This window comes from Ictidomys tridecemlineatus, chromosome 3, assembly GCF_052094955.1.
Source record: "Ictidomys tridecemlineatus isolate mIctTri1 chromosome 3, mIctTri1.hap1, whole genome shotgun sequence".
NCBI lineage: Eukaryota > Metazoa > Chordata > Mammalia > Rodentia > Sciuridae > Ictidomys > Ictidomys tridecemlineatus.
Window position 1 is genome coordinate 212572253 of NC_135479.1, and position 27348 is coordinate 212599600.

General features: G+C 53.3%; 1 protein-coding gene across 1 annotated transcript in view; it reads left to right on the forward strand.

Annotated features, from left to right (window-relative positions):
- The window catches only part of Bace2 (beta-secretase 2), an 81560-nt gene that overhangs the window by 33850 nt on the left and 20362 nt on the right, over positions 1-27348 (forward strand). The window contains exons 2-8 of the mRNA XM_078044671.1: positions 4138-4226; positions 13430-13646; positions 16844-16972; positions 18234-18368; positions 20341-20442; positions 23648-23797; positions 26873-27041. Of these exons, the coding sequence (XP_077900797.1) occupies positions 4138-4226; positions 13430-13646; positions 16844-16972; positions 18234-18368; positions 20341-20442; positions 23648-23797; positions 26873-27041 (991 nt within the window). The remainder of the gene's footprint in view (positions 1-4137; positions 4227-13429; positions 13647-16843; positions 16973-18233; positions 18369-20340; positions 20443-23647; positions 23798-26872; positions 27042-27348) is intronic.

Consider the following 27348-nt stretch of genomic DNA (forward strand, 5'->3'; position numbering starts at 1 on the left):
GTAAGCCAGCTCTGCAGGCAGTGAGGAGGCTCAGAGACAGGCCCACCTCGAAGATGGACAGTATGTGTCCACATCCATTCACGGCACCTGTCAGTGCAGAGTGAACGGGATGCCAAGGGTTGCTGGTCAAGCTGGAAGCCAGATGAGGCAGGAGGGACCCCCCCCCCTTAGAGCTTTTCTGGGGCTCTCAGCCCTGCCGACACCTAGAGTTTGGACTTGTCCCCTCCAGAACCTGGAGAGAATAGGCGTGTATTGTTTCATGACGCCCCGGCACGGCTATGTGCTACGGCAGCCCTAGAAGACCAATGGGAAGGTTGAATCGGCCAACCAGTGTGAAGTCGGAGGATACAGTGGAGCTGCGAGGCCAAGGAAGAAAATCTCCAGGCGCCAGGGGAAAAGGAAAGAATAAAACAGTCCTCAGATTTCCCTCAAGTACTAGAGAAACACGTATATGCTGTTCAGAGGAACACGTGACTCAGGCGTGTAGAGCCCAGGCAACCCTTCTTCAAGTGTAAGAGTCTTGGCGCTGTGTCCCAAACAGGAAGGGACTGGAGAAGATGGCTATCTTGGGGGCCACAGGACGCCCAGCAGAAGCTCCCACGAGGGACCTGGAGGAGCCAGCCTGGGCCTGCGACTGCTGTGACCACTGAGCAGCTGTGGCAAAGGTGATTGTCACAAGCAACCCCCGAGAGGGCGCAAACAGCAGCATGAGCCGTGGAGAGGCTCCTGGGGCAGAGATCCACGGCCATCTAGGAGGGCCAAGGCGGGCAGACAGAGGAGGGTAAAATGCCAGGCAGGTAAAAGCAGGAGCGCTCAAATGCACCATGTGAAACTGTAAACAGAGCTGCCCAGAGGAATAAAAAGGGTGTGAGCCAGCGCGTGCCCCGTCCCTCCTTATCTTACAACACCCACCGTCACGGGCTTAGATGTGTGCCAATTTTGTCAGATCTCAGAGTGGGGAGCCACAGAGCCATTCTAAGTTGTGAAATCAAGACAAGAGGTTAAAGGCATCAGGTAAAGTTGTAAGATAACAAAAAACGAGTTAAAATGGATACAGAGCTTGCAAACTACAAGAATTCTTAAAAACCAGGGAATTCCAAAGTAAAGATTTAAAAAATAACAATAAAGTAAGAAACATTAAAACAGAAACCGAGATACAGGAAATGATAGAGTTAAGAAAAATGTGTGTGGTCGGGTGGGTGTGGAGTCAACCATCTCTTAAAAAAGATGAAGGGATTAAAAACTGCCCAGCAAGTCCGACATGCCTGGAGGTGAGCCTCTGAAAATTTAGTCTTGTATGTGTGTGTGTGTGTATGTGTATGTGTGTGTGTATGTGTATGTGTGTGTGTGTGTGGTGCTGGGGATTGAACCCAGGGCCTTGTGCATGGGAGACAACTGAGCTATATCCCCAGCCCCTAAAGATTTAGTATTTATGAACAGGAAGAAAAGGGAACCTGGCCCTACAGGAGGGATTTGTTCAGTGAGACTGAGCTACAGATGGGTCTCCTTCACTTGTTTTTGTTATTGTTGTTGTTTATTTTGTACCCACTGAGCTACATCCCCAGACCTTTTTATTTTTTATTTTGAGACAGGGTCTCACTAAGTTGCTCAGGGCCTCCTTAAGTTGCCAAGTCTGGCCTTGAACTTGTGATCCTTTTGCCTCAGCCTCCTGAGCCACTGGGATTATAGGCGTGCACCATGAGGTTCAGCGCACCCACTTGTTTTAACCTCTGATTGATGATTAAAATACATAACATGATTTCTTAGCATCCACCAGTTCCTCTCCACCAAACTCCAAGTTCAGTTCAGCCCTTTGCATTTCTAGGTTCCACATCCAAGGATTCAAACCACCAGGGATCAAAAATATTTAAAAAAAAATAGTACTGAATATGTGCAGACGTTCTGTTGTTCTCTACACGGTGCAGTTTAACAACTCTTTGCATGCATTCACATCCTGCTGGGTATTAGAAGTAGTCTGATAAGTCATTTAATCTGCATTTAGAATATGCAGGAAGATGTGTGTGGGTTCCCCCACTTTGTATATGGGACTTGAGCTTCCTTGGAGTTTGGTACCTGCAGGGTGTCCTGGAAGCAATCCCCCAGCTACCAAGGGAAACCATGAATGCAGATTTGTTTGGTGCTCCTTTGGACCTCGCTCCCTCTGAGGTCCTGGAGAAGCCTGCCCTGCCTCTTCCAGCTCCTGGTGGTGGCTGTGAGTCCCTGGTGTCCTGAGGCTGTGCAGCCCTGACCCCTGCCTCGATTGTCACATGCAGCTCCTGCGTGTTTCTGATGGGCCACCCTAGGGATGCTATCTTAACTTGACCAGCTCCGGGAAGACCCTGTTTCCCAACAACGTCCACTCAGGGTGTGAGGTTGGGGTTTCAACACCGGAAGGCCGTGAAACACCAAATGCAGGTGTTAGGTCGGTGAAGCCTGGAGTCCGGGGTCAGGAACGGACTGGCTGTGAGCTTGGGGCTCAGGGGTGAGAGGAGGCCTTTACAGATACCAGGGTGTGAGTCTAGAGGGCAGAAACCATGCCAGGCTGAGCCCTGGGCAACTCCATCCAGCAGCAGGGGCGTGGGGAGTCGCAGAAGCAGGGGGAATATTCAGAAAGGCTGGAGTTCCAGAGTCCAAGGGGAAGGAGGAATTTCCAGGAGGAGGGGTTGAACCTGAGCCAAATTCTGTGGCTGGGTCGAATAAGTGGGGGTTGGGGGCATAGAAAGTTCTAGACTTAGCAAAACCGAGGGTATTGGCCAAGGCAGCAGTCTGTTCATGAGATAATGCTGGACAGAAGCTTGCCTGTTCTGTTTCCTGTCTCTAACTGTTGAAACTTGATGTTCAGCCTTTGGGCTTCATCTACCTACTCTGTGTTCTAGAGGCTTTGTTCACTCTCTAAACAGCTGGCCATGTGTCTGTACTTGGGATAGTGCTGGGCATAAAGAGGGGCAACCCACCCTTCCTCCCCTCGTGCCATTGTTGACTGGTAACATGGGCCAAACCGTGGACAGGCAGCAGGTCAACAGCATTGGTCACTGGGGAGGTGCAGGAAGCCTCAGCAAGACGCCACTATCTCCACTGGTGGCAAAAACAAAGGCCACCAAAACCAGATTTGGGGAAGGATATGGAGCAAATAAGCAGAGTGGACCCTGGCGCATTGCCACGCGAGTGCATCTTGGTATGTCTGTGTTGGAGAGCTGCTCAGCAGTTTATTTAGAAAACGCTAGAAAGGCATCTGACCCTGTGACCCAGTAGGTTTAGTCCTGGATATTTACCCAAGAGAAATGGAAGCATCTGTCCAAAGACTTCCAGGAGCGTCCACAGCAGCCTCACCCACACCAGCCTTCAACTGGAGACCAGCCAACCCCATCTAGAGAAGCAGACCCACTGCCGTGCACGTGGAGGAACGCCCCTCCGCCGCGGAGACTCCAAGAGCAAAGACCCCAGCAAGAGAGCAAACTCAGCACCTCCCCGTGGCCCTCACAGAAACTTCAGGAGCGCCTGAAGCCGTTCCATGGTAATAGAAGTCAGAACGTGCGTGGCAGCTTCTGGGGAAGAGGCGCCAGGGGACCTTTCAGGGACAACAGAAGTTCTGCATCTTGGTTTGAGGACATACTGTGGCAGCCCTCATGGAGCATTTCAGGCGAGATTGGGCACCTTCAGGGTGGTATGGCCATAGTCTCACACGAATTTCAGATCTTGCATTTTTATTGTACAGAAATCATACTGTAATCAAGCTACAAAAGCAGGACTGGGGCAGAGGTCCCCGGGGCACTCTGCAGGGACATCTGCAGAGGGGCGAGGGGGCCAGTAAGAGGCTGCTGAGGAGAGAGGCCATGTTGGATCTGGTTTCCCCAGAGATTTGGGAAGGCAGGAAGAAGGTGTCCCAGCCAGGGAACCAGGGCACCAGCTGGGGCTGGGGGCTGCCGGAGGCTGGGCCTTGTTAGCCAGTCCCAGCGGCCTGAGGGGAGATGCAGCGGCTGCAGGGCTGTTTCCCAGGCTGTGTGTGCCTGAGGAGGCCGCTCCTTGCTGCAGGCTTCTTGGTGGACTCTGTCCGATTCGGTTTACAACAGCCTCCCCAGTCAGTACAAGCTTTTGCCTTATGATATTTTCTATTTTGTCTCCTTAAAAAAATAAAAGCTACAGATTCTCGTCGACACTGGAAGCAGTAACTTCGCCGTGGCAGGTGCCCCCCATTCCTACGTAGACACCTACTTTGACGCAGAGAGGTAAGCGGTGGGTCCAGAGCGGGCCTGGCTGGGTGGGGACACCACATGAATCGGCATGTAGAATATACTGGAACAAACCAGCCAGAAGACTGACTCACTTTCAGGGTGTGTGTGTGCATGTATGTGTACACACGCACACTCGTCATCTGTGCTTGTGTCTGGATGTGTACCTGAACATGCATGTATATATGTAGATGCACATGTATGTATGTGCGTGTTTCTCTTCTGGGGAATCCATCACATAATCCCCCTTACGTAGCCTCGGTGCATCCACAGGAGGGTCACCTTATGCATTGTCAAGTGAAACAACTTCTGCACTTACACAGAGTGCAGAGCTTGTGAGCCGTCAGTGTGCGTGGGGAGGTGTGGGCAGAGGAGCACCATGTGAGAGTGTGGCCATTCAGGCAGGGGCCACTCTAGGCAGGGGTAAGCATGCAAAGCCAGCTCTGCGTTGCCCCGTCGTTCGGAACGGTTAGGGCACAGTTCACAGGAACAACGCTGTGGGGAGGTATCTGGGGAAAGAAGTCAGTGGCTCATTTGGAAAGAGTGAGGGTGCTGAGCACAAAGCACATGATCTAAGCACTAAGCACTAAGCACTGAGGGGCTCCACAGGGCAGCTATGGGATGGACTTGTGAGAAAGGTGGAGGTCTCTGGAGTAGCAAGCTGTGCCCAGTGCAGGGGCCAGGACTACTGGCTCCAGAGGACCTCTGAGTGGGTGCAGGGAGGGTCCCCAGTGGCCTCCTGTCACCCTCCAGTTCTGCAAGAGCCCTGGATCTGGAGTCCCATCCTCTGGGCACTTGAAGCTGCTCTAATGCTGTCCACATTTGGACTTCACGTCAGTTTTTGTGAAGCTCAAAGGGAGCAGGCGGAGCAAGCCTGCCGACATGCAAGGGCTTTCTTCTTAGAGTCACAAACTCCCGTAGCCTGAGAACTGCTGGCGGGATTCCCGATGGCGGCAGACCCTTGGCATCTCCGCCCCTCTCACTTTCCTTATCCACAGTCTTTATTCCGAGGACTAAAGCCCAGATTTAGCTGCCAGAAAACAGGGAAATAAGAACTCGAGGTTTCTGAGGACCTTGGCGACTTAATAAAGTGAGGCTTCGGCGTGGGAAACAAACGCCCCCAGAACAGTCCTGTGTGGCTGCCCTGCGGCTCCCCTGTGGGGCAGAAATGGCGCAGTGACCTGGGTGCGCAGCTGCAGCTGCTGGCTGTAGGGGGAGCGGTGGCCAGTGCATGCGGAGCCCCACAGAGCCACAGAACAAAGTGGCACCCCTCCCGCAAGGAACTGAGAGCGCAGCACGCGACTCCACATGTTGTAAGATTTCTTAGGGTACACTAGCTGGCCCATGATGGCCTGGGGAACGAGAAGATCAGCGTGTGCCAGAAGTTGTGCTGTAACCACGAACACGCATAGAAGTGGGTGGTGTTCCTCGGTGAGAAAGGGGCCATGGCTGTCCTTTCCCGTTCAGACGCAGGTTCGTCCAAGTCCTCTGCCCACAAACAGCTCCCACCTCCAGTTGCTCACTCTGGGTGGCCCCGTCGTGGCACGGGACGCCAGGTTGCTCCAACCTCCCATGTTCATCCTCATGGCCTGGGAAGTCAAGTAGGCAGCAACCCACCCACCTTCCTGATTCTGCACAGCAGGCCCGGGCCTTCCACTCCACACCCTCCTCGTGATGAGTGCTTTGTGTCACCCTGAATGAAAGCAACCAGGAAATATAATTTAACCTACATACATAATTCTGAATGGCCCTATGGAGCTCACACGTGGAACACTCCTAGTCCCAAAACTGGCATGCTCCAAAGTCCACCAGCTTCTTGAGCACTGACATGATGCTACAGGTGGAAACCAGAAATACTATATAAAATGACTCTCAGGCTACATGTCCAAGGTGCAAATAAGTGAACTTTGCTTTTATAGTTGATTCCCATTCCTGAGGTAGCTCATTGTGGGTATGTGAACATTCCAAAATCCAAGACACCCCAAATCTGAAGTTCTTTATTTTATTTCAGGAAATAAACACCTGTGTGGGTGGAAGGAAGGAAAGGGATGTGTAGTAAGGTAGTCATTGTCTCTGAAGGTGACCTGTGGTTCAAGCACACTAGGAGACCATGAGGGCAGGGCCTGGAGGTTATGTGGGGACCACTGTGGCTGCGTATCACCCAGTGTAGACTGACCAGGGCTGATTGAGTAAGACTCCAACCCGCAGCGCTGCTTGGGTTGTTGACGTTGTGTCTGACGTGGTGAAGAATCCTGGTGAAGTTCAAAGAAGAAGTTATCACCTGCCATCTTATTTACATAGCAGTTAATATCCAACTTCTGTTAAACCCACATAGAAAATACTCAGTGTGTATGTGAAAGGGAGGCACATCTGGGGCTCAGGTGGGGTTTCACCCATGTGCGTGCCCAGAGGGGCTCAGAACGTGGACAGGGATGAGGGACAAGGGCTTCTAGGATAGCCATTGTGCCTGATGCTGGCCCACCAGTGGCCAAAACTGCCCCCAGAGTTTCCACCACTCTCCCACAGGGGATGGTGTCCTCCTCGCTGAGAACTGCTCCTGGTGGCACAGTTGTCCAGCCCTGTGTCCATTCTGAGCAGGTTCTGGTCTGTTCTGCACACCGACTCGGGTTCCCCTGGGTGGGGTGCTCTGGACACGGAGGCAGGAGGAACAAGCCCGAGCAGGTTCACATCCCAAATAAGTTCATTCCTTATCATACATCTGTTGACATTAGTCACAGTAGAGAGACCTGAGAGCCAGGTCCGGGTAGTGTGCACGGTCGCCTCCGGGTTTAAACGTGCAGACTTCACACAGTGGTGGTCACTTGTAGACTCTAGGTAGATGGGGTTCTTTGGTGGCTGACAATTGCCAGCCCCATAGAAGTCAGATGGGCTTCTCCACCCAGACCCTGTGCCAATGCCTCCACCCAGGGGTAAATAACAGCCACCACCGCCAAACCACGCACCGCCCTCCACACACGAGCCATGGCTAATCAACCACACCACCGGGGTCCTTCCCCTGGGCTCTGCTGTGCTCTTTGTTCTCATCAGGCCCCAGGAGGCCACATCTGTCTAACCTCCCTGCTGGCTGGTCCAAGTGGATTTTGTGCACACAGCCAGCCTGGTGGGTCCCTTTACCCCACCTAAAGGCTGGGCTTCTCTGGCCATCTGCCCCTGACTTGGAGCAAACTCCTGAGGTGCACGCAGCTCCCTGCATGGCCGAGCCTCCTGCTCATCCCACCAGAGGACACAGACCTGCCCTCGGCTCTCTGGCCACTCCAGTTTCTGATCTGCTTCTCCTCTTGTGAGTAGATAAAAACAGAATAAGAACACACCCATGTCCAGGGAGAGCCCTGGGCTGCCCCAGTGGTCACTTTGGCCCATGGCCACTGCCTGCCAGCAGGTACTGCTGAGTTTGCTTGTTCAAAGCTGCACTGCGGCCAGGCCTCCTGCCCTGGTCCTGCCTCTTTTCAGGAGACGGCTCCTCAGCAGGGCTCGAAGGCCACTTCTTTTCTCGGTCGAGTCAGACATGAAGCTTCACACTTGTGACCTTTGGTGGGCTCTGTGCCCCAGGCCACATGCCTGTCCCAGGCTGGCCTTGCAGGTGAGTCCCCTCTTTTTCCTTCTCTTTTTCCAAGCTTCTGGGAGGCATGTGGCCGACACAGATCCATTATTTCAAGATCCCGGTGTTTTCTCTCCATGACTTGCTGTGAGGCTAGCTTGTCCGATGCATTCCCCCGACTTTGGCCTGGGCCTATGGTGCACCTTCAGCCCTTCTTCAGCGGGAGCACAGAGAGTGTTCTCTTCCCTTCTGCGTGTTGGACAAAGGTCTTTTCTGAAATGTGGCCCCTTGCGCTGTGAGGTTTCAGTGTGAGTCCGGGCCTCTGATCTCAGCTGTAATAGGGTTTCTGGTTGGGTTTGAGCCTCTGATTCAAGTCCCCAGTCTCCGGGCATTCAGGTTTAATGTCTCCTGAAGCACTCTACAGTAATTGGAAGTTTGGCTTGGCGCTTTGGGCAAGGTGGCTTTGATTTATGGGATGAGAGGTCGGGCTGCCGTGAGTCATTGGCATAGCTAGTCTCCGTCAGAACTTCTTCCACAGTCGCGAGTGCTCCAGTGGATGACTATGCAGTGGGGAAAGAATCGTGTATGTTTTTTTTTTTTTTAATGTACTTTTTTTTAGCCAATAAAACAGCCTCTGGCCTGTTGGCTTGAGGGAAAGCCAATATACACACCCCTTGACCCTCTACTGATTTGGTCAGGAAATTAAGTATATATTCCCATTAAAATTTCCAGGAACCTGGGCTGCATGTAAGCAAAGCCCACAGAGAGGGTGTAGCGAGGAGCCAACTGTTCTCTGTAAATGAGGCCCGGAAGTGGGATTCGGGGACTGAAGACGCACCTGGTGCCTTCTCTACAGAGGCCAGACTGGACACGGATCACATGCCTTTCCCTGTAACAGTGACAGATCTGTTTGCTGACTATTTAGGTGCTTTCCTACGCCTGTGCTTTCCCAGAGGGACTGGCTCTATTAGAGGCCTGTGAGTAATGGTCACTGCTGAGGGGCTGTTGGGGACCCACGAGGCTGGGCAGGCTTGCTGAGCTGCCCTGAACCCCACGGGTTCCATCTGTTCCTTCTGGTAACTTCGAGACTTACAGAAGAGAGCAAGGGACCTCTGGTCATCTGGGCCAGGCCACCCCGCCCACAGGTGGATTCCAACCCTGAAAAGTTCAGGAGAACCCCAGGGAGGCTCAGGCAGAATTCTTCAGGAGACCCAGTGTTCCCTGGTGTAGGGGACCCAGAGCCGCCCAAGGATTCAGCTGCCTTGAGTCTGCCCTTCCGGCTTCTCTTTTCTGTTTTCTGGAAGCATTGGTGGGCTTCATTTAAAACAATAAGACGCTCTCCGGCTCTGCTCTCCTCTTCGACTGACCTTGCTTTTTAATCCTGAGTCCCCTGAGCTCTCTTCTTGGAGGCAGACTGTCTTCTGAGTTTGGTTCAAAGTGTGTTTGTTGCTGTGACTGGACTTTTTCCTGCCACCCACAGATTGTCCCTGACAGATTGTTATTTCTGAGCACTGGAATGGACCTTACATATGAGAAGCCCACCCAGCGTTCTCTCTGGGTATATTTAATTAATGAACAGAGCAGTTGGCCATTCAGTGCCAAGAATTAGGATGTTAGAAAATGAAGGTAGAAGAATTTTTTTTTTTTAATTTAAAGTTCTGGAAATCCTATGCTAATCATCCATAGAGCTGCTTATGATTCTTCTCCAGGACTCCATTCTTTGAGGTTTAGTGAAAGAAACCCAGAGAGAAGGGCTCAGAACTACTCTTCTTTCTCACATTACCTCGAATTGTGTTTCTGCAAGAGTACCCAGTGATCCCATGTAACCATTTAAGCTTAAATTCATTAACGCTCAATGAAACAAAGGCTCAGTTCTTCAGTCACACTATTGTCACATTTCAAGTTTCAGTAGCCACGTGTTGCTGCCATGTTGGGCAGTGGCAAAGCAGAACATCACTGTCACCACCGCCGGTTCTGGCACTGGTGCAGAGCACAGAGGGACTCACCCCCTGAGAAGCCTGTTGCTCAGGGGGCTGACCGCTCCTCCCCCACCCCAACCTCCTTAGCAAAGCCAGGCCCCCTATGGGCAAGAGCTGCCCCTTCCCATGAGGTTATTGGAACTTAGAATGAGATAATTCTGGGTCCTCAGTATTAGTAGTTCTGTAGGAACATTTTCTTGAAAAAAAAATTCTTGAATTTTCTAATAGTAGCTCATAGATTGGAGAAGGTAGCAAGTGATTAGATAATTATAATAATAGCAGCTATTTTGGTTATGTACCTGTCATGTTCTGGGGTTTTTTTTCTAAATGCTGTGTGGTGTTAACTCTCGTAATCCACATAATTAACCCCAGGGGGTCTGATAGGAGGACCCCATGTTTCAGTTGAGGAATCTGAAGCACAGAGAGGTTGAAGAGTTGGCCCAGGTCTGGAGGCTTGTGGGGGCTTGAACTTGTACCTGAACCCAGGCGCTGTAACTGGCTGCCACTCCCTTTCCGCCAATGACACTGAAATATCCAGAACAATGTCAGGGGCCAGCAATCCGGGCAGGAAACTGTGGAAGACACGCCTAATACCCAGGGCTCAGGTTCCTAGCCCAAGGAGTTGTTTACAGACCAGAGGCAGTGAAAACAGGACACCTTTCCCAGGAGGCCATCGCACTTGAGACTGTTTGGGGACGATAACTAACATGCTAGTCCAGGGGTTGGCAAACTATCTCTGTTGGGCCCAATCTGACCTGCATTTATAAATCTAAAGTTTTATTGGCACCCAGCCACACAGCCCTTTCCACATACCACGTGGCTGCTTCCACGTGACGGTGGCAGAGCTGAGTAGCTGTGACGGGCCTCGTGTGCAATGCAGAGCCTGCAGCGTTTCTCTGTGGGCTCTTCAGTGGACAAAGTGGGCTAACTCCTTTCTAAACCGTGCTCTCCAAGCCTTTCAGAGTGTCAGCAGTGGTGTTCCTGACCTTGAGGAATGACCTCAAAGTGTCAAAAGGGACTGAATAATTCAGAGTTTTTCTTGGCATTGAACATGACTGTGTGCATGCCCTCCTGAGTGCCTGGCCCATCTGAATTTGCACCAACCCTGGAATTTGGCTCTGCACCCATCCTCAGATACTCACGCCTAAAGGTCCAACTGCACTTTCCATGGCGATTTCTGGTGGGGCAGCCGGGACTCAGGGTGCCCAGCTCTGCTGCCCTCACCCTCTGTCTCTGCACCTGCCCCTCCTCAGGAGGTGTTTCTCTTACGTTAGGGCCACAGTGGAGGGAACGCAAATGGTAAGCTGATATGAAAATTCAACACCCGTCAGAGTTTTTTCTCCATCATAAAAGTGAGAATAAATTAAACTGCACTGAAATTTCTTTGCCAGTCATTTTTTTTAAAATAACATTTTTTCCTGATTCTGAAAGTCACATGCAGAAGTTGCCAAAGGATTCAACGACAAGAATGGGCATCTCTCCACCAAACCCATTAACCAGAGACAGCCACTGCTAATATTTGACCGTGATAAGTAGTTTTGAATATTTTGCCACAGAAACAAATTTTTCTTTCAACTTAATTTTTCCCTGACACTTAAATGGTAGGAAAAACCATATTTTCTTTTTTTTTTTTTAATTTTTAATTTTTTTATTGGTTGTTCACAACATTACAAAGCTCTTGACATATCATATTTCATACATTAGATTGAAGTGGGTTATGAACTCCCAATTTTACCCCAAATGCAGATTGCAGAATCACGTCGGTTACACATCCACAATTTTACATAATGGCCTATTAGTAATTGTTGTATTCTGCTACCTTTCCTATCCCCTACTATCCCCCCTCCCCTCCCCTCCCATCTTCTCTCTCTACCCCATCTACTGTAATTCATTACTCTCCTTGTTTATTTTCCCATTCCCCTCACAACCTCTTATATGTAATTTTGTATAGCAATGAGGGTCTCCCTTCATTTCCATGCAATTTCCCTTTACTCTTCCTTTCCCTCCCATCTCATGACTCTGTTTAATGTTAGTCTTTTCTTCCTGCTCTTCCTCCTTGCTCTGTTCATAGTTGCTCTCATTATATCAAAGAAGATATTTGGTATTTGAAAAACCATATTTTCATTGCTGCATAATAATCTCTCATACAAATACACCATAGTTTATTGAACAATTTCCTTTTTACTAGGCCTTTGGTTCGTTTCCTATTATAAATAAAACATTATGACCGTCTCCGTTTCCTGAGTACATCCTCAGGGTCAGATTCTCAGAACTGTTTTTAACAAATTAAAAATGATTTGGGCTGGGGTTGTGGCTCAGCAGTAGAGCACTTGCCTAGCATGTGTGAGGCGCTGGGTTCGATCCTCAGCACCCCATAAAAATAAATAAATAAAATAAAGAGATTGTGTCCATCTACAACTAAAAATATTTAAAAATGGTTGACATTTGTATAGCGTAAAAGATACATGAAAAATAAATATGGAATCATGTCATCTCTGAGTTAACTTCCTCCTGACCCCAAGCAAGACTGCATTAGCTTCTCCATAAAGACATGTTAGCTTGTGTTGATGTGGTGCAGCCTTTTTATTAGAGTGGAGTGGCACTGCAGGAAGCAGAGCCCTCTAAGGCTGTTGGTTTGGTGATCTGACACTTGTCTTAGGAACCTGGTCATTTTCTGGCTTGAACGTCCAGATATCTGCCCAGAGTCGTTCCTGGGGTTCCTTCCTATAGCCCAAGAGTTTTCAGACTCATGTGGATACAAGAAGGACTGCAGGGCTGGACACCCAGGACTCTAACGCCCGCTCTCTTCTCCCCAAGAGAGCTGCAGGACTCTGTGTCCTCATGTAAGTGCCTGGTGTCGGAGAGGCCTCTCTCACCAGGAGTCCCTGGCTTCCCCGCCATCTTGGGAAGAAGCTCCAGGTCACTCTCATGCTGCCTGGAGTGCTCTGTGCTCAATGCCGAGCGGTCACTGGCTGATCCTGAAGAGGACGGCATTGCTACCTGTCTTGCCCATCGCCGCCCCTGTTCATGTTACTGTCAGTAGCTGTGGTCCTCAGGTTCAGAGGAGTCACAGGTTCTTGTCATGCCACCATGTAGATAAGAGTGTGATCAGCTCTGAGGGTCAGGAGAGCCTTGAGAAGGGCTTGGACTTCAGGGGCAATGCTGGCTCCGAAGAGGAAGGACCTGGACTCCCAAGAGGGGGCTTGGTCTTTGTCACCTGGGTGTTGTGAATCTGAGCCTCAGTCACTGCTAGAAGAGTTGGTGGAGCCTCCTCACGGGCTGCCGGCTCCTCTGTGTCACAGAGCAGCATCCAGGGTCCCTTGGAAGCCAGTGGGCCAGGCAGGTGCCCAGATCTGGTCGTGTCCTTGGAGGCTGAAGGGATTCGTGGGTTGGGGTGAGGAGAGGGAGAAGGACACTTGAGGGCCACAGGATACCCCAGACCCGCCCTTCCACGTGGCGCCTCACCTGTCGTCAGAGTGCAGCTGATGGTGTCTGGTGAGGAGGTCACCTGGTCAGCACTGGCGCTCCTGATCATGAAGAACTGCTTACAGTGGGCTGCGACGGCGACAGCTGCTTGTCCACAGTGACCACCCTCTCCCCCGTGGGTCAGGGAACCTGGCTCTGTGCACGGAATACAGTGGACCTTTCTTTTCCTTCTGCAGGTCCAGCACCTACCGCTTCAAGGGCTTCGAAGTCACTGTGAAGTACACACAGGGCAGCTGGACTGGCTTCGTGGGGGAGGATGTGGTCACCATCCCAAAGGGCTTCAATAGTTCGTTTCTTGTCAACATCGCCACTATTTTCAAGTCAGAGAATTTCTTTCTGCCTGGGATCAAATGGAATGGAATACTTGGACTCGCTTATGCCACCCTGGCCAAGGTGAGGCAAATCCAGGGGTTTCAGCCATTTATTTAAGTTCATAAACTCTGGATGAGAGTCTGAGAACCAGCCATTAAAGGGCTAAGAGCCGGGGACTGCCCCTGAGGGTACCCAGTGAGAATCCCCCCCACACACTGTTGAAACAGACCAGTGCTTGCACACTCAGGTCCAAGCACTTTTAAATCAAAGGTAAATGGCACACTTCTTGGGAACCTCCCTGCAGGATTTAATCACAACATGAACTTTTTTGTTTTTGTTTTTGATTATTTTAGTTCTGATGCTAAAAGGCGTCAGCAGAATCTGAATTGTGTTGATTATGGAGTTGGTTCAGGAGTTTCTACCAAAACAGATTTGAAAGACAACATGCATGTGTTCAGTTCACACAGGCACACGGACAGGGGGCATCCTGGGACGTCAGCAGGTGGAGGTGCCCCCCTGTCCTGCCATCGCCCGCCCTCTGGGGGAGCCTCCCAGGACACAATTGGAACAGGAACACGTTGAGTTGCCCTGGGGAGGGCCAACCCCTCCAAGGAGTGACGAGCCAGGAGACCGGGGACCTCGGTCTCAGGGCCATTGTGGCCTTCACATCATGGGGCGGGACAGGATTGGATGTCTGCAAATATTTGTGCTTGGGGCCAACCCCCAGGAAATAATGGTGTGCGGAAGAGGGGGGCAGGAAGGCGGATTTCTCCCTGGGAGTGTCACCAGAACCATCGGGGCTAGGTAGCAGAGGCGTGCCCTGGGCTCCTGGAGACAGGCGGGTCTGCGTGGGCTCGCCAAGAGCAGAAGGGGGCCTCTCTTGTGGTGCTGGCCCTGGGCCCCACACCTGGCTTCGTGGTGCAGCCTGAGGCTTGGAGGCAGAGCTCAGCGTGTGAGAAGGAGGGGTCATGACCCTGGCAACGGACCCTGTGGGCCCTTGGAGATCCAGAGCGGAAGCCAGTTTGCCCACCTGTGGGACCGTTGCTCCTGTTCACATTCATTAGCACATGGTGTGTGGAGGAGCAGCAGGTGTAGTGCCAACCCACGACTCCCCAAGGAGAAAGGCTGACCTGGTTCTGGGTGCCGTCAGGCCCTAGGGAGAACATCACAAGCTGCTCATTCACCCGAGGTTTGTGTCCTGTGATGCCCACCTCGTACGGCCAGGGTCTCCCATGTTAGAGCTATGGGGCTAGGTCAGAGAGGCTTGGCCCCTCCGCTCAGAGCACAGAACCCCGAGTCCTTTCACCCTCTCTGCAGAGCGGCCGCAGTAACCTGAGGTGAACGTCTTAGATTGCAGACGGGTAGAAGCTTAGTAGATCCAATTTCACCGACAGTGTGACCTAGGGCAAAACATCTCATCTTTATGTGGCTATTTGGAAATGAAAGATGTGAGCATGATTGATTTTATGCAAATTATTCTAGATGATAGAGGAAATTTCAATTATCTGCAATTAATAGAGTGTAAGACTTCTGTGAGAACAAACTACTTTGGGGTTTGGGGGGACTATTCAGACCCCCCACATGACCTTTGCTCTCTTCATCTGTGAAATTGCAAGATGACTGACAATTGGCTTCATGCCCCCGAGTTGGAGGAGCCAGTAATGGGAGCTGCGGGGGAAGTGGCCCATCTGGAAGGACCAGCACAGTGGTGTGGGTCAGGCACCCAGTGTTTCTGGAGTAGGGTGTCGAGCACTCAGTGGAGGTCACAGTGTGTGGTGTCCCCGGTCAGCCCCAAGTGCTCCCACTAAGGCTGTGTGCGACAGCTACCACTGCACACCCACTAGACCATGTTCCCTTGGGGCTGGTCCTGAGCAACTGCCTGTTTTTGAATCCCTTGGGGGATGCTGAGGCAGGGTCCCCGTGGAGAGTGGCTTGGCAGAATGATAGCAGAGCCTTGATCATGGGTCCCCTTAGGTCCCGGAACAGGCCTGGCAGGTGATGGCTATTGAAGGCAGGAAACAAAGGCGTGACCCTGGTCAGCAGGGTGGAGCCCGGCCTCAGTCCCAGGTGTTGTTGTTTCTGCTGCCTCTCAGGAAGGCAGGCCAGAGTCCACCTGACCCCACCCTCCTGCAGGGACCTTGTGTCCCTGGACTTGTAGCTCTGCTGCAGGTAGCCAGCTGGTGGCCAGATGTGGGTGGGCTGAGCCAGCGGGAGGCAGAACTCATCCCTCTCGCCTCCAGAACTGCGATCTCAGCTCTGCACTCGGTGAGCCACCCTTCCTGCCGAATGACCACAGGTGTCAGAGGACGCCTTCCGCCTCCGCCTCTGCAGCTCATTGTTGTAATGTCATCCAAAACTGACCCCTCCACCCCCGAGTGGCTTATCTAGATCCTCCCGGGTGTCTAAACTCAGGTCTGTAGTCAGTGACTTTCTGCTTGGCTGCTCGTGCCCTGGCTCCCCGACGTAGAGCTGTTTGCAGAGTACCCCTCTTCCCTTTGAGACCTTCTGCAGAAATGGGGGTGTCTTCTGCATGAGTAGCCGTGAGTGGGGACCAAGGCTGTAGGACAACACACAGAGCAAGCCAGGCCTGCTGCGGTTTGGCAATGGAAATCACCGGGCTTTGTCTTTCTAGGTCCTTTTCTAATTGCTGCATGGTAATTGCACCTCAGAGTGGGTTTCCCTGTCACCTACTCGGGCGTGAGCATAGTTTGGCCAGTTTTGCTCCCCAGCACCTCCCCTTCCCCTCAGTCACCAGCCTTGTCAACTCCGAGGCTCACTGACACTCTCTGATGCTGCCAGAGTCCAGCTGGCCAGGCCTGGGCCAGGGACTCGCTGCCTGGTGGACGAGTCACCAGTCACTTGATGTAGGGCAGTTGCTGGGAGGTGGGTCAAGCTTCAGCAGCTGCAGTAGCTCCTAGAGACACTGTTCCCTGCCACCCTCCAGTGTCCAAGGTTAACTCCACTTCCTTCTCGTGATCCACCTCCACGTGGACACACGCCCCCCCCTGGAGGCCGTGGTGAGCAACCTGAGGGTGTCTGCACCACTCCCAGAAGCGCTGTCTTCCTACACAGCAGAGCTCTTCCAGAAGGCACGCGCCACACAGGAGCAAGCGCCACCGGGGGTCTCCGCACCTAATCACAAGCGTGTTTGTGGTTTAGCTGGAAAACTCCAAATTTGAAAGACCCAAAGAACCGTGGACCGTGCTGGGTGTCCACACTGGGCGGCCCTCGTCTCCACCATGACTCGTGAAGCCCTGTCCTTCTTTTCACCTCCTCAGCCATCAAGCTCTCTGAAGACCTTCTTCGATTCCCTGGTGACTCAAGCAAAGATCCCCAACGTCTTCTCCATGCAGATGTGTGGGGCGGGACTGCCAATTGCCGGATCTGGTACCAACGGAGGTAGTCTTGTGGGTATCTTTTAGTCTTAAAGGGATGAAAAAAAAATCACAAATTTATGGGGTTATTTCAGCTTTACTAAAAACTAGATGAGAAATTTTAGACACCTAGGCACACATAGGTACGATAACATTGTGATACTCTTCGTTATAGAAGCTTTTAAAAATGGAGAAGCTTGGGTATGATTCTATCCTTCCTAGTCATGCCACCATCTAGAAATATGCACCTCCAGATCCCACTCACTCTGTCCTCATTGACCTTTGAAAGCACACTGCTTTCAGGGAGAGGAAAGGCACAGAGGAGCAGAGGGGAGGTGGCAGCTGGGTCTACTGTAGGTGGGGGCCATGCACTCCCTGGGAGACAGGAACATGTGCACACAGCACAGGGAGCAGGTGTTTTCTATGGAAACACCATCCAGACTATCAGCCACACAGATACATTGTAGCCAGAACTTCCCTTGGGGGACCCTGCACCCAGTCATCTAGAGTACAGGGGACAGGAAGATGCACAGGAGGGTCCATCTCGGGGAGAGCTGGCCACCCCCTCTGCCCTGACCCTGAGAGGCATGCTCAGCACCCATCCCAGCCACTGTCATTGGCTGATGGTCACCAGCTCCCAATACTCCTGTCTTGTCTTTTTTTTTCTTGTGTAAAGTAAGAGTTGAACTCAGGGTTTCTCTACCACTGAGCTGTGTCCCCAGCTATACCCTCCTTTTTATTTTTTGAGACAAGGTTTTGCTAAGTTGCTGAGGTTGGTCTTGAACTTGTGACCCTCCTGTCTCAGTCTCCTGAGTGGCTGGGATTACAGGTGTGCACCACTGCACCCAGCTTCCCAGCGCTTCTTTCCCTGCTCCCAGGGGACAGGGTAGCCTCGCACTTGCAGCCTGATGCTATGACTGGGGACGCCCCTGCGCTCTGCTTTCCTGGTCCCTGCCCTCCAGGGGACTCGTTGCCATCCATTAGGGCAGCTAGGTATCTTATTGCGTCTGTTTGGGGTGGGGGTCTCAATGCTGTGAAGCTGGAGTCGTGTGTGCTTTCCTTAGATAAGGACCCTGCCAAGGGGTCTTGGTTACACCAGGGCATGGCTCTGTGTGACCTTGCAGTTGTGGCCCTCAGACATTCCCCGTTTAACTTTGAAGCATCAGTATTTGCTTCCCAACATCACAATAAAGAGCAAGTGCTAATTCCAGTGAGGCTTCACCCGTGAGCGAGTGCTTCTAGGTGGAAACTGTTGGTTGTGCTCTTCCTCTTACACCTGTACTTTCCTCCCCAGGTCCTGGGTGGAATTGAACCCAGTCTGTATACAGGAGACATCTGGTATACCCCCATAAAGGAGGAGTGGTATTATCAGATAGAAATTCTGAAACTGGAAATCGGAGGCCAGAGCCTTAATCTGGACTGCAAAGAGGTGAGCACCTGCCACTCTGTCGTGCCTGTCTGGGGCCTGGGCCTGGTGTGCTTCAGTGTTCACAGCTGGAGCCTGTACAGGAAGTCAGAAGGTGCCTTATGTCACAGGCTAGTTCCGGAGATTCTTATGGGAAAAGACACAGGGCCTCGTGGATGGTCATTTAGTGCATGAATTCCAGCCCCCGAGACCCCCTGGCTTAATGGGGCAAAGCGAGCACAAGGCAGGGGGTGAGGAGCCCCAGAGCCAACTATACCCTTCTGCAGGTGCCTTGACCTGAGAGTCCCCGACCTCCACTGTGGAGGATGAAACAAGCAGATTTTATCAGAAAGGGGGACGGAGGGGACAGAACTCAGCCAAACCGAACTCCCAGAAGCCATACACTTTATCTGCCCTGTGTGCCCGAGCCCTGCCCTTGAGAGCGATCCCCGCCCCCTGAGCTCACAGCTCCTGCTCAAGGAAGAGCCTGCCTGCTGGGGCGCGAGGCAGGCGCGACAGGCCCAGGGACACACAGCTGTGACTCTGTGTAGCACCCTCTCACTGCTCTGTGGCTTTTTTCGTGGCACGTGTGACATCATGAGCGCTGTGGCCTTTCAGCATGGCCTGTGAAAGACCCCGTGGCTCCTATGCTCCTTCCCGCCAGGCTCCCTGCCCTTCCTCCACCGTGCTCACGTGCAGACTCCCCGGGACCAAGGCTCACACAACTGTGTTTGGTTGTGACAGTGTTTCAGTCCCTAAATCCGTGTTCACGTCAAAGGCACTTATTCACACTTAACAATTCACCGATGGACCCATATGCGGGACTGTGTGTGTGTGTGTGTGAGAGAGAGAGAGAGAGGGAGAGAGCGCACAACGCCTATCTTGAGGCTGGATTCCTAGGCCTGGGCTCTGTCCTGCGTGCCCTACATGCTGCTATCCCTCAAAAGAGCAAGTGACAATGCCCAGCCATGCCACATTTCAGCCTCCTACAGGACTGTCATGTATCCACTCTTCATACAGGTACAAAAATATATAGTTTTAGGAGCAAGCAGAGTTGACTTTCACATTAGTTTTTAAACTGAAAATAAGTGTTTGAATATAATATTAATAAGTCGGTTCGTTTCATTTTCTCCAGATTCTTCTCTCCTCCTGCTCACTTCTTTGACCTCACTGGCTTGTCTGGCCATGGGAGTCACAGACTTGTGTAAAGGAGGAGGGCAAATGGCCATGCCTCCTCCTTTCCCAGGCAGCTGCACTCTGCTGGGTCCCTAGTGGATGTAGTGGCCTCTCTGTGGTTGGCCCACTGATCCCCTTTCTCCTCTTATCACATCAAGAATGTGACAGTGGGGACAGGACTGGCTGCCACGCCGTGTGTGTGTGTGTGTGTGTGTGTGTGCAAGTTTCCCATGACAGTAACTGAGGTGACCAACTTAAAAAGAGGAAAGGTTGATTTTGACTCACAGGTTGGAGATTCCAGTCCATGACCGACTGCCCGGTTGCTTCCGGGCCTGTGGGGATGCAGCACATTATGGTGGGAAGCTGGGAAGCAGGGTGCCAGGAAGAGACCAGGGTCCCACAATCCCCTGCAAGGTCACACCCCAGTCACCTGTGCCTCCTGCAAGTGCCACCTCTTAAACTTCCCATCACCTGCCAAGGGCGCCTGGGGCTGGAGTGCCAGCCTTTCACAGGTGGGCCTCAGGGCACTGCAGACACAAACAACAGCAGTGCCCACCACGGTGTCCTATCTTGTCCGTCTCCTCTCAAATTCGAACATGGCGAGCTATGGGGGTGGTCCTCCTCGCCCACGAGTAGGTAGTAGAAAGTTGATCTGTGCAGCTTGCAGAAGTGGCCTTAATAAGTCATGTCAGCCTCTAAAGTAAGGGGTTCCCTCTGTGCTGGGTCGGGGTCCTGGGAGAGGGCATGGGACCGCTCCACGCGGCAGGTCCAGCCATGCTGGCTGGAGCGTGCCCTGATGCGGATGTCCCCTCTCTTCTAGTACAACGCGGACAAGGCCATCGTGGACAGCGGCACCACGCTGCTGCGCCTGCCCCAGAAGGTGTTCGACGCGGTGGTGGAGGCCGTGGCCCGCACGTCCATGGTGAGTCCTGCACATCCATGGTGAGTCCCGCGGGCTCTGTGCAGCGCCAGGGGCACTGGGTGCTGATCACACGCCCGGAGTGCACTGTGACAGAGTCTAGCAGCACGGTGACAGAGCTATCACTCTGTGTGCGCTGAAGGTTTTGAAGGGTGGACTCTTAAAACCTATTATTACAAAGTTCACGTCCTGCTTGATGTTGGCCAGTAAGTAACGCCTTCGTGTTGACCCCGAGGAGCTGGCCCGGAATGGTCGACTCTGCCTGGGGTTTCCATTGCAGGGCAGCGAGTGCAGTACTCGTGACACTACCGCAGTCCCCTGTCGCTTGAGGACAGAATGTGCTCTGAGAGATGCCTCGCTGGGCCGGGCAGACGCAGTAGCGCGTACCTAAAGGAGCCTGGTAGCGCAGGGCAGTCAGGAGCACAGTGGCCGCGTGCCCTGCGAGGCGGCTCCTGTACACGGTCATTTCTTACTGTTATCAGTATCATGTGCTTTCATAGGACGGGGGTGTACCCCAGCTTCAGCACCAACGTGGGAGAAGTAAAACGTTGCACGGTGGCCATGCTGACCACACTGTCACTCAGAGGCAGCTCCGAAGTGGTTCCGGGGACCCCCCTCGTAGGTGCAGGCTGTTGTTGGCTGCGACGCTGTCATTGGGTGCATGACTGCATGTTAAAGTGCCGGTGAATCGAGGGTGCCTGTGTGGCCTTTAAGTCAGGTCAGATAGCCCTGAACATCACCCCCTTTGGCCTTCACCCACCGTGTGCTGGCATCTCATCCCCCACTTCTGGGGGAAGAACGACTTGTTTCACAGATGACAAAGGCCAGTTGGCAAAACTAGTGATTATTTCCTGGCTGTGCTCTGAAGGGCAGTTAAAATTGGGACCTGGCTGCTGGAACTTTCAGTGTCACCCTGATTGTCTGGACAGTCAGGACATCAGGGTGGGCCAGAAAGCACCGGACAGAATACAGCACTGGGGTCCAGCGGAATCTGGTGGGGTCCAGCCTCTGCCACTCAGTGGCTGGGTGCCTGGAGAGAGCTGCCCTCAGAGAGCCTCCGCCTTCTCCTCTCTGGGGCTGTTGAGGGAGTTTGGGTGAAACGGCCCGAGCTGGTGTGTGCTCGGCACTTGGTGGAGAGAGCTTCCGCGAAACGCCCAACGAGGCACCACTACGACTTGTTTGGACACCGCTTGTGACTTTGTAGGTGTTTTTTGTGGCATCTGCGCACTTGAGGCCGTCTCTGCAAGATCACCAAAAGTGAGCATTTCCGTGCAAAGCCGGTGTGCTGGTGGTCACGTGGGGCTGGTGTCCCGCCATGGAACCAGGATGGACTGATAAGAAGATGCATAACTGTCACTTTGTTGGAGCTTATAGCAGAAACGTGGGGAGCAAGAGGGGGTCCAATTGTCCTGAACCAAAACTTCCAAAGTCTAAAGCTGCATGGGAAGAGCAGCAAGTCCACATGACACAAGGGAAACAGCAAGGAAGGACGAGGGGAGGACGTGGAGCCTGTGTGACTCGGCGGTGGCGGGGCATCCTGGCAGCTGCAGCAGGGACCAGAGCCCATGACCAGCTTGCCCAGCATCCGCGGGATCCAGAAACGCCACGTCAGGGCTTTAGTGCTGAGAAGCCAGGAAGCTTGTGGGACCCGAGACCCACCTTAAATCAGGGGGGCTGTGCCCGCGGAGTCGTCATGGGTCTCCTCAGGCTGGGCGCTCTGAATGGTTGATGTTTACCAGTGTCCCCGGGGTGAGTGTGAAGGGTCGGTGGGTGGCCACAGCAGGCGTCCCCTGCCTGGGCTCTGTGGGCCTGGGGCGGGAGCCTCCTGAGAGCTCAGCAGCCACTCACTTGGGGAGAAGAAGTGAGCTGACGGCATCTGCTTGCCTTGTCTAAAATTATCCTCTGATTTCATTCCGCGCCATCGGGCAGAGAGTCCACAGCGTGCATCGTCGTCCTGGAGGGTCGGGCCCAAGGACCTGCCGCTCCTCTCCCTGCTAGGTGCCTGTTCCCGGCTCTGCTGCCTTGTCTCCTCTCTAGTGAGGAGAGGGCTGCATTCAGAGAGTTAAAGGAAATAAGAACCCTGGGCCCTGTCCCTAGGCTTGGGTGCTTCAGGTGGGGTGCTGAGTTAGTGTTGGGTGGGTCTGTATTCCGGGGGGATCTGGGGTGGGCTGAGGTGCCTCCCTGTGCTCGCCTCGGTCCTCCTTCCCTAAACTCTCCTCCCTGAGCCGTGAGGACTCCAGCTGTGGCTCCCACCTGCCGCCCCTCCCGGGGTGTGTCCACCTGGCCCAGAGCTCATACTCGGCTCCCTGGACAGACATCCCTCCTCACTCCCTCTGTCCTCTCCTACCTCTGCCTCAACACAGGTCGGGTGTGTGGTCCTGCCCCAGGTGGAGGAGGGGAGGCTGTGGGGAGGCTGCTGGGAGAGACACAGGGGTCAGGAACCTGCAGGATCCGCATAGGTGGGCCTGGCTCCGCCCCTCCCGCTCCCAGTGAGGCACAAGGGGGCGCCCTGAGCTGGTGGCCATGTTGATGTCCCTGGGTGCCTTCTTCCCCCCACCCCTGAGCCTCATCCATACTCAGGCGTCAGGACTTAAGGGGGCCAGGGAGAGAGGGCCTAGGCTCTGGGGCTGGAAGCAGAGCTGCCCCACACCAGGAAGTGTCCGGGGCTCAGGGCCTCGGGGAGGAAGGCTGCAGGACAGGTGTGCGGTGGGGGCCGTGGGCGCTCCATGAGGATCAGGGACAAGGTGGCACCCGAGCCAAGATCTGGAGGACTGGACCTCGCGGGAGTCAGGAATCCAGAGGGCAGCAACGCCCAAAAGGGCCCTGAGGGTCACAGTAGGGTTTCTCTCTTCTAAGGGGCTGCCACCCACCACCGTGTGGCCTGGGGCAGTTCCAGCCCCTCTCTGTGCTTTGGTCGCCTCATCTGCAAAGTGAAGGGGTCCCGTGGCCACCTGGCTGGGGCTGGGGGCCAAGTCACTAGCGCTGCATCAGCCCAGTGTCACGCTCCGTGAGTCTGAGCAGCTTTTACGATTATCATTTCATTGTTACCAACACCCCCAAGGGGCTGGAGTCCCTGCCACTCTGTCCACATGAAATGCTGTTTGTGCCCGTGGGCGTCTGGCGAGGGGACCAGGCAAGCCGGGCACTGTTTCCTGTTGACGCGCGGCGAGACTGCTCCCTGTTTCTCACGGGATCTTGTTTTGTCTAGATTCCAGAATTTTCTGACGGGTTCTGGAGCGGGGCCCAGCTGGCGTGCTGGGCGAATTCTGAAACGCCTTGGTCCTACTTCCCTAAGATCTCCATCTACCTGAGGGAGGAGAACTCGAGCCGATCCTTCCGCATCACCATCCTGCCTCAGGTACCTACGCGAACCTCTGCTCCCTCTGTGCTTCCTACAGGAAGGAGCAGAACCCGGGGCTCTGTGCAGAGGCCCGTGCATTACAGGTGCCACACCCCCCACTGGACAGCCTTCTCCCCCAGGCACACACTGGTGCTGAGCCCCCAGGTCTGCTGGTCTCCGCCATGCTGGCTCACCTGTCTCTGGTCAGTAGGGGGCGCTGGGCTTCCTTGGCCCCAGAACAGGGGGCTGGAGGGTAGCCTTAAGCATAGTCTGGGGGCCAGGTGGGCAGCATGGTGGGTCCATGTGTCTTTCTGCATTCCATACCTGACTTTGACATTGCAACTGGGTTCTAAGGAGAGGATCCCTGCTGTGACCCCTGACCTCTGGGCTCAGAACTGGCAGCCCTCTCCTCCTCAGTACCCTCCAAAGGACCCCAAGGTCATCAGATTCCAGGGCTGGGAATAGAGAAGCCCCTCATAGTAGGAGGAGCCACGGAGACACATTATGGAGGGTGGCCATGAAGAGGGGTAGCACTTTTGTAACATGTGCCACACACCATTTTATTCGGCGATGGAGGCACCATTATTTTTTACTGTAATTCCAGTAGCCACAGACAGACTCCTTTGTCTTGAGCGCCTGAGTAGACGGCATCCCTCAACCCCTCCCCGACCCATAGCTCTAGCCCAGATCCTCTCACCACCAGCTCCCCCGGCAGGCTGGTTCCTCCTCTGCAGCCGATTCCCACCACCCCCGGCCCTCATGGGGTGCCCCAGCCTCTCCCATCTCCTGGCCCGAGTTCCACCAGCGCCGGCCCTGGGATACCATCTCTCCTCCTCCGTGTGTGCAGATTCCTCCCGTCTTCTAAGACCCAGCTCAAACAAGCCCGGCTCTTGTTGAGACTCGCTGAACAGAATCCCCCGTTTGTGCACTTGCCCTTCAAAGGCACGCTGCATGTTTGCCAGTCCACTCCTCGGGGGTGGGGCCATCGATTTAGGATGTATTCTGTGCTGTTTTCCTCTTTCCATTTCACTTCTGTTTTCTTTGTAAAAGTCATCTTGTGTCTCCTCTCTGTTGATTATTAATTCCTGGGGGATGAAGATGAGCACCTTGAGGTTTAGAGACGGCCTTCCTCTGGACACTGGCAGGCAGCAGAGGGAAGGTGCTTGCTGGCTGACACAGGAGTGTGTCCCCGTTGTGATCTGTGTATGGGAGATAAAGGCTGGGACTGGAGAATCGGGAGGGGACTGACTTCTGAAGGAGAAAGCAATACCACTTGTTCCTTGTTCAGATCCCGGGGTCCTGGGAGGCAGGACAGAAAGCCACAGGAGAGGCAGCTCAGCAGAGGACACACAGGCCAGGCATGGGGGCTTAAGTGACACCGTCAGCACCACCCTTGAATCCCGAGTAACTTGGAGCAGGTGGCTTGGCCCTTCTTTCACACTGTGAAGGAGAGGGAGTAACGTAGGCGTTTCCAGATAACCTTGGATGAGCACCCTGCAGAGACGGCTGTTAGAAAGATTGATTTTCAGCATCTTTAAAATAATGTGTTGTTTATAACAACTGGTCAGTCAAACTGCAATACGTGGACACTGTCTCATCAGTGTGGTTTGTAGCCAGTGTCCAAAGCCAGCCTGAGGACAAAGGTGAGCAAGAAGTGGTAAATAAGGGCATGAGGGTTGATTGACAGAGCCCAGGACCCGGGAGAAGCAGCTGTGGGGAGTGCAGGCAAGCAGAGAGCTCTCTGTCCACGGCTCCTCCTGGCCACAAGAGCTGAAGCTAGTGGGGAAGCTGAAGGAGCCCTTGCTGTGTCCTCATGAGAATTCACTGTGACTCCCTCTTGGAGATGGGAGACTTTGGGGGTTGACCTTGACCCGCTCACATTTTCATGTACAGATCTGTTTTCCCTGCTGCTGTCCTGGGTTCTCACTCAGGTCACTCACTATTCCTTTGGTCCCCCTCCTTGCTGGGGGAGGAAGCTCCCTTTGCTGCTGTGCCCATCAGGGATTACGTGGGGAGTCACCCCTGAGCAGCTGGCCCTGCCCAGCCAGCCCCTGTACTGACACCCAGGGCATCCTCAGGGCTTCTTGCCACAAGGTTCAGGGTGGGCCTCAGCAATCATAGGCAGGCAGATGACCACCAGTGCAGAAGAGTCAGGTTATATCTATGATATGTGTGCAAATAGGGCATAATAAATCTTGCTATTATGTATAATCATAATGCACCAATAAAATTAAAAAATAATAGCATACTGTAGTGTCAGCTGACAGGGCAATTCTGATTTTTTTTTTAACATAACCTTAAAAATGTACTTACTTTCAGCCTAAATGCCACTAGTTTTTCTATTTGTGCTATTTTAGTTTAGGGCAGACAGTTTATTCTGAGATCCAGCAAGACTGAAGCTTCCCAATATTACAAGATGTATGGCTTGGAAAAATCTACTGGGACATACGCAGAAAGGACCGAGTAAAAGATCCGAGTTTGGTTTGCCCAGTGTTAGGGAGCTGCTTGGTCGCATCTATAGATCAGTGTCCTTGGACTCGGTCAGGCTGGGCACCATCGTTCACTCAACACAGTCACAGAGTCACCCTCTGCCAAGGTGGTGACATCTAGGGAGGAGGTGTGGTTCCTGTGGCCCTGAGCCAGGGTCTGCAGACAGACAGTCCAACAATGACAGGGCCGTACTGCAGGGACAGTTCCCCAGAACAGCAGCCACGGGATGTCCACCTACAGACGACCCGGAGGACAGTCACCTCCTGCCTCGGGGGCCTCTCCTTACCTTCCCTGCACATGGGAAGTGCAGTGAGGCCCCCCTCTCCATGTTGGTCTGATTAGACAGACAGACAGACTCCTTCTGTAAGCACGTGCCTGCGTAAGTTACAGGTAGCCTGTCCTCGTGTTTCTGTCCCTTTCCATAAGCATGGATGTCACTATGCTTTTGATCTTGTCTCCTGGGGGCAGGGACTATGCTGCCATCTGTCTCTCTGTGGCTTCCCTTCACCAGGGGGGCCTTCAAGCCTACGGTGACCATCACTGTTTTGTGATGTCGTCCGACTGGTGCCATTTCTTCTTCTTCCCTCCCCTCTTCCCCTACAGCTGTACATCCAGCCCATGATGGGGGCTGGCCTGAACTACGAGTGCTACCGATTCGGCATCTCCTCCTCCACCAACGCGCTGGTGATCGGTGCCACTGTGATGGAAGGCTTCTACGTGGTCTTCGACAGAGCGCACAAGAGGGTGGGCTTTGCTGCCAGCCCGTGCGCAGGTGAGCGCTCCTCATGTTCAGCGGGCACTTAGTGTAAGGGCACCAGCTGGGAAGCAGGGCTGCAGGGCAGGTCAAGCCTGTCCTTGGTCACCAGGTCTCGCCCAGAGAGCAGAATGGGTGGCAGGCTTGTTGGGAAGATGCAGTGAGATAATCCATGTCCATGCTCAGCACAGGGCAAGTGCTCAGTAACCGAGAGTCACTATAGTTACCTCTCAGGTCAGGTGGGAGTGGCCGTGCACCCAGAATACATATCCGCCCTGGGGCCTTGGTGTTGAGTCCCAAGGTTTTGTGTTTTATTTTTGGGGTG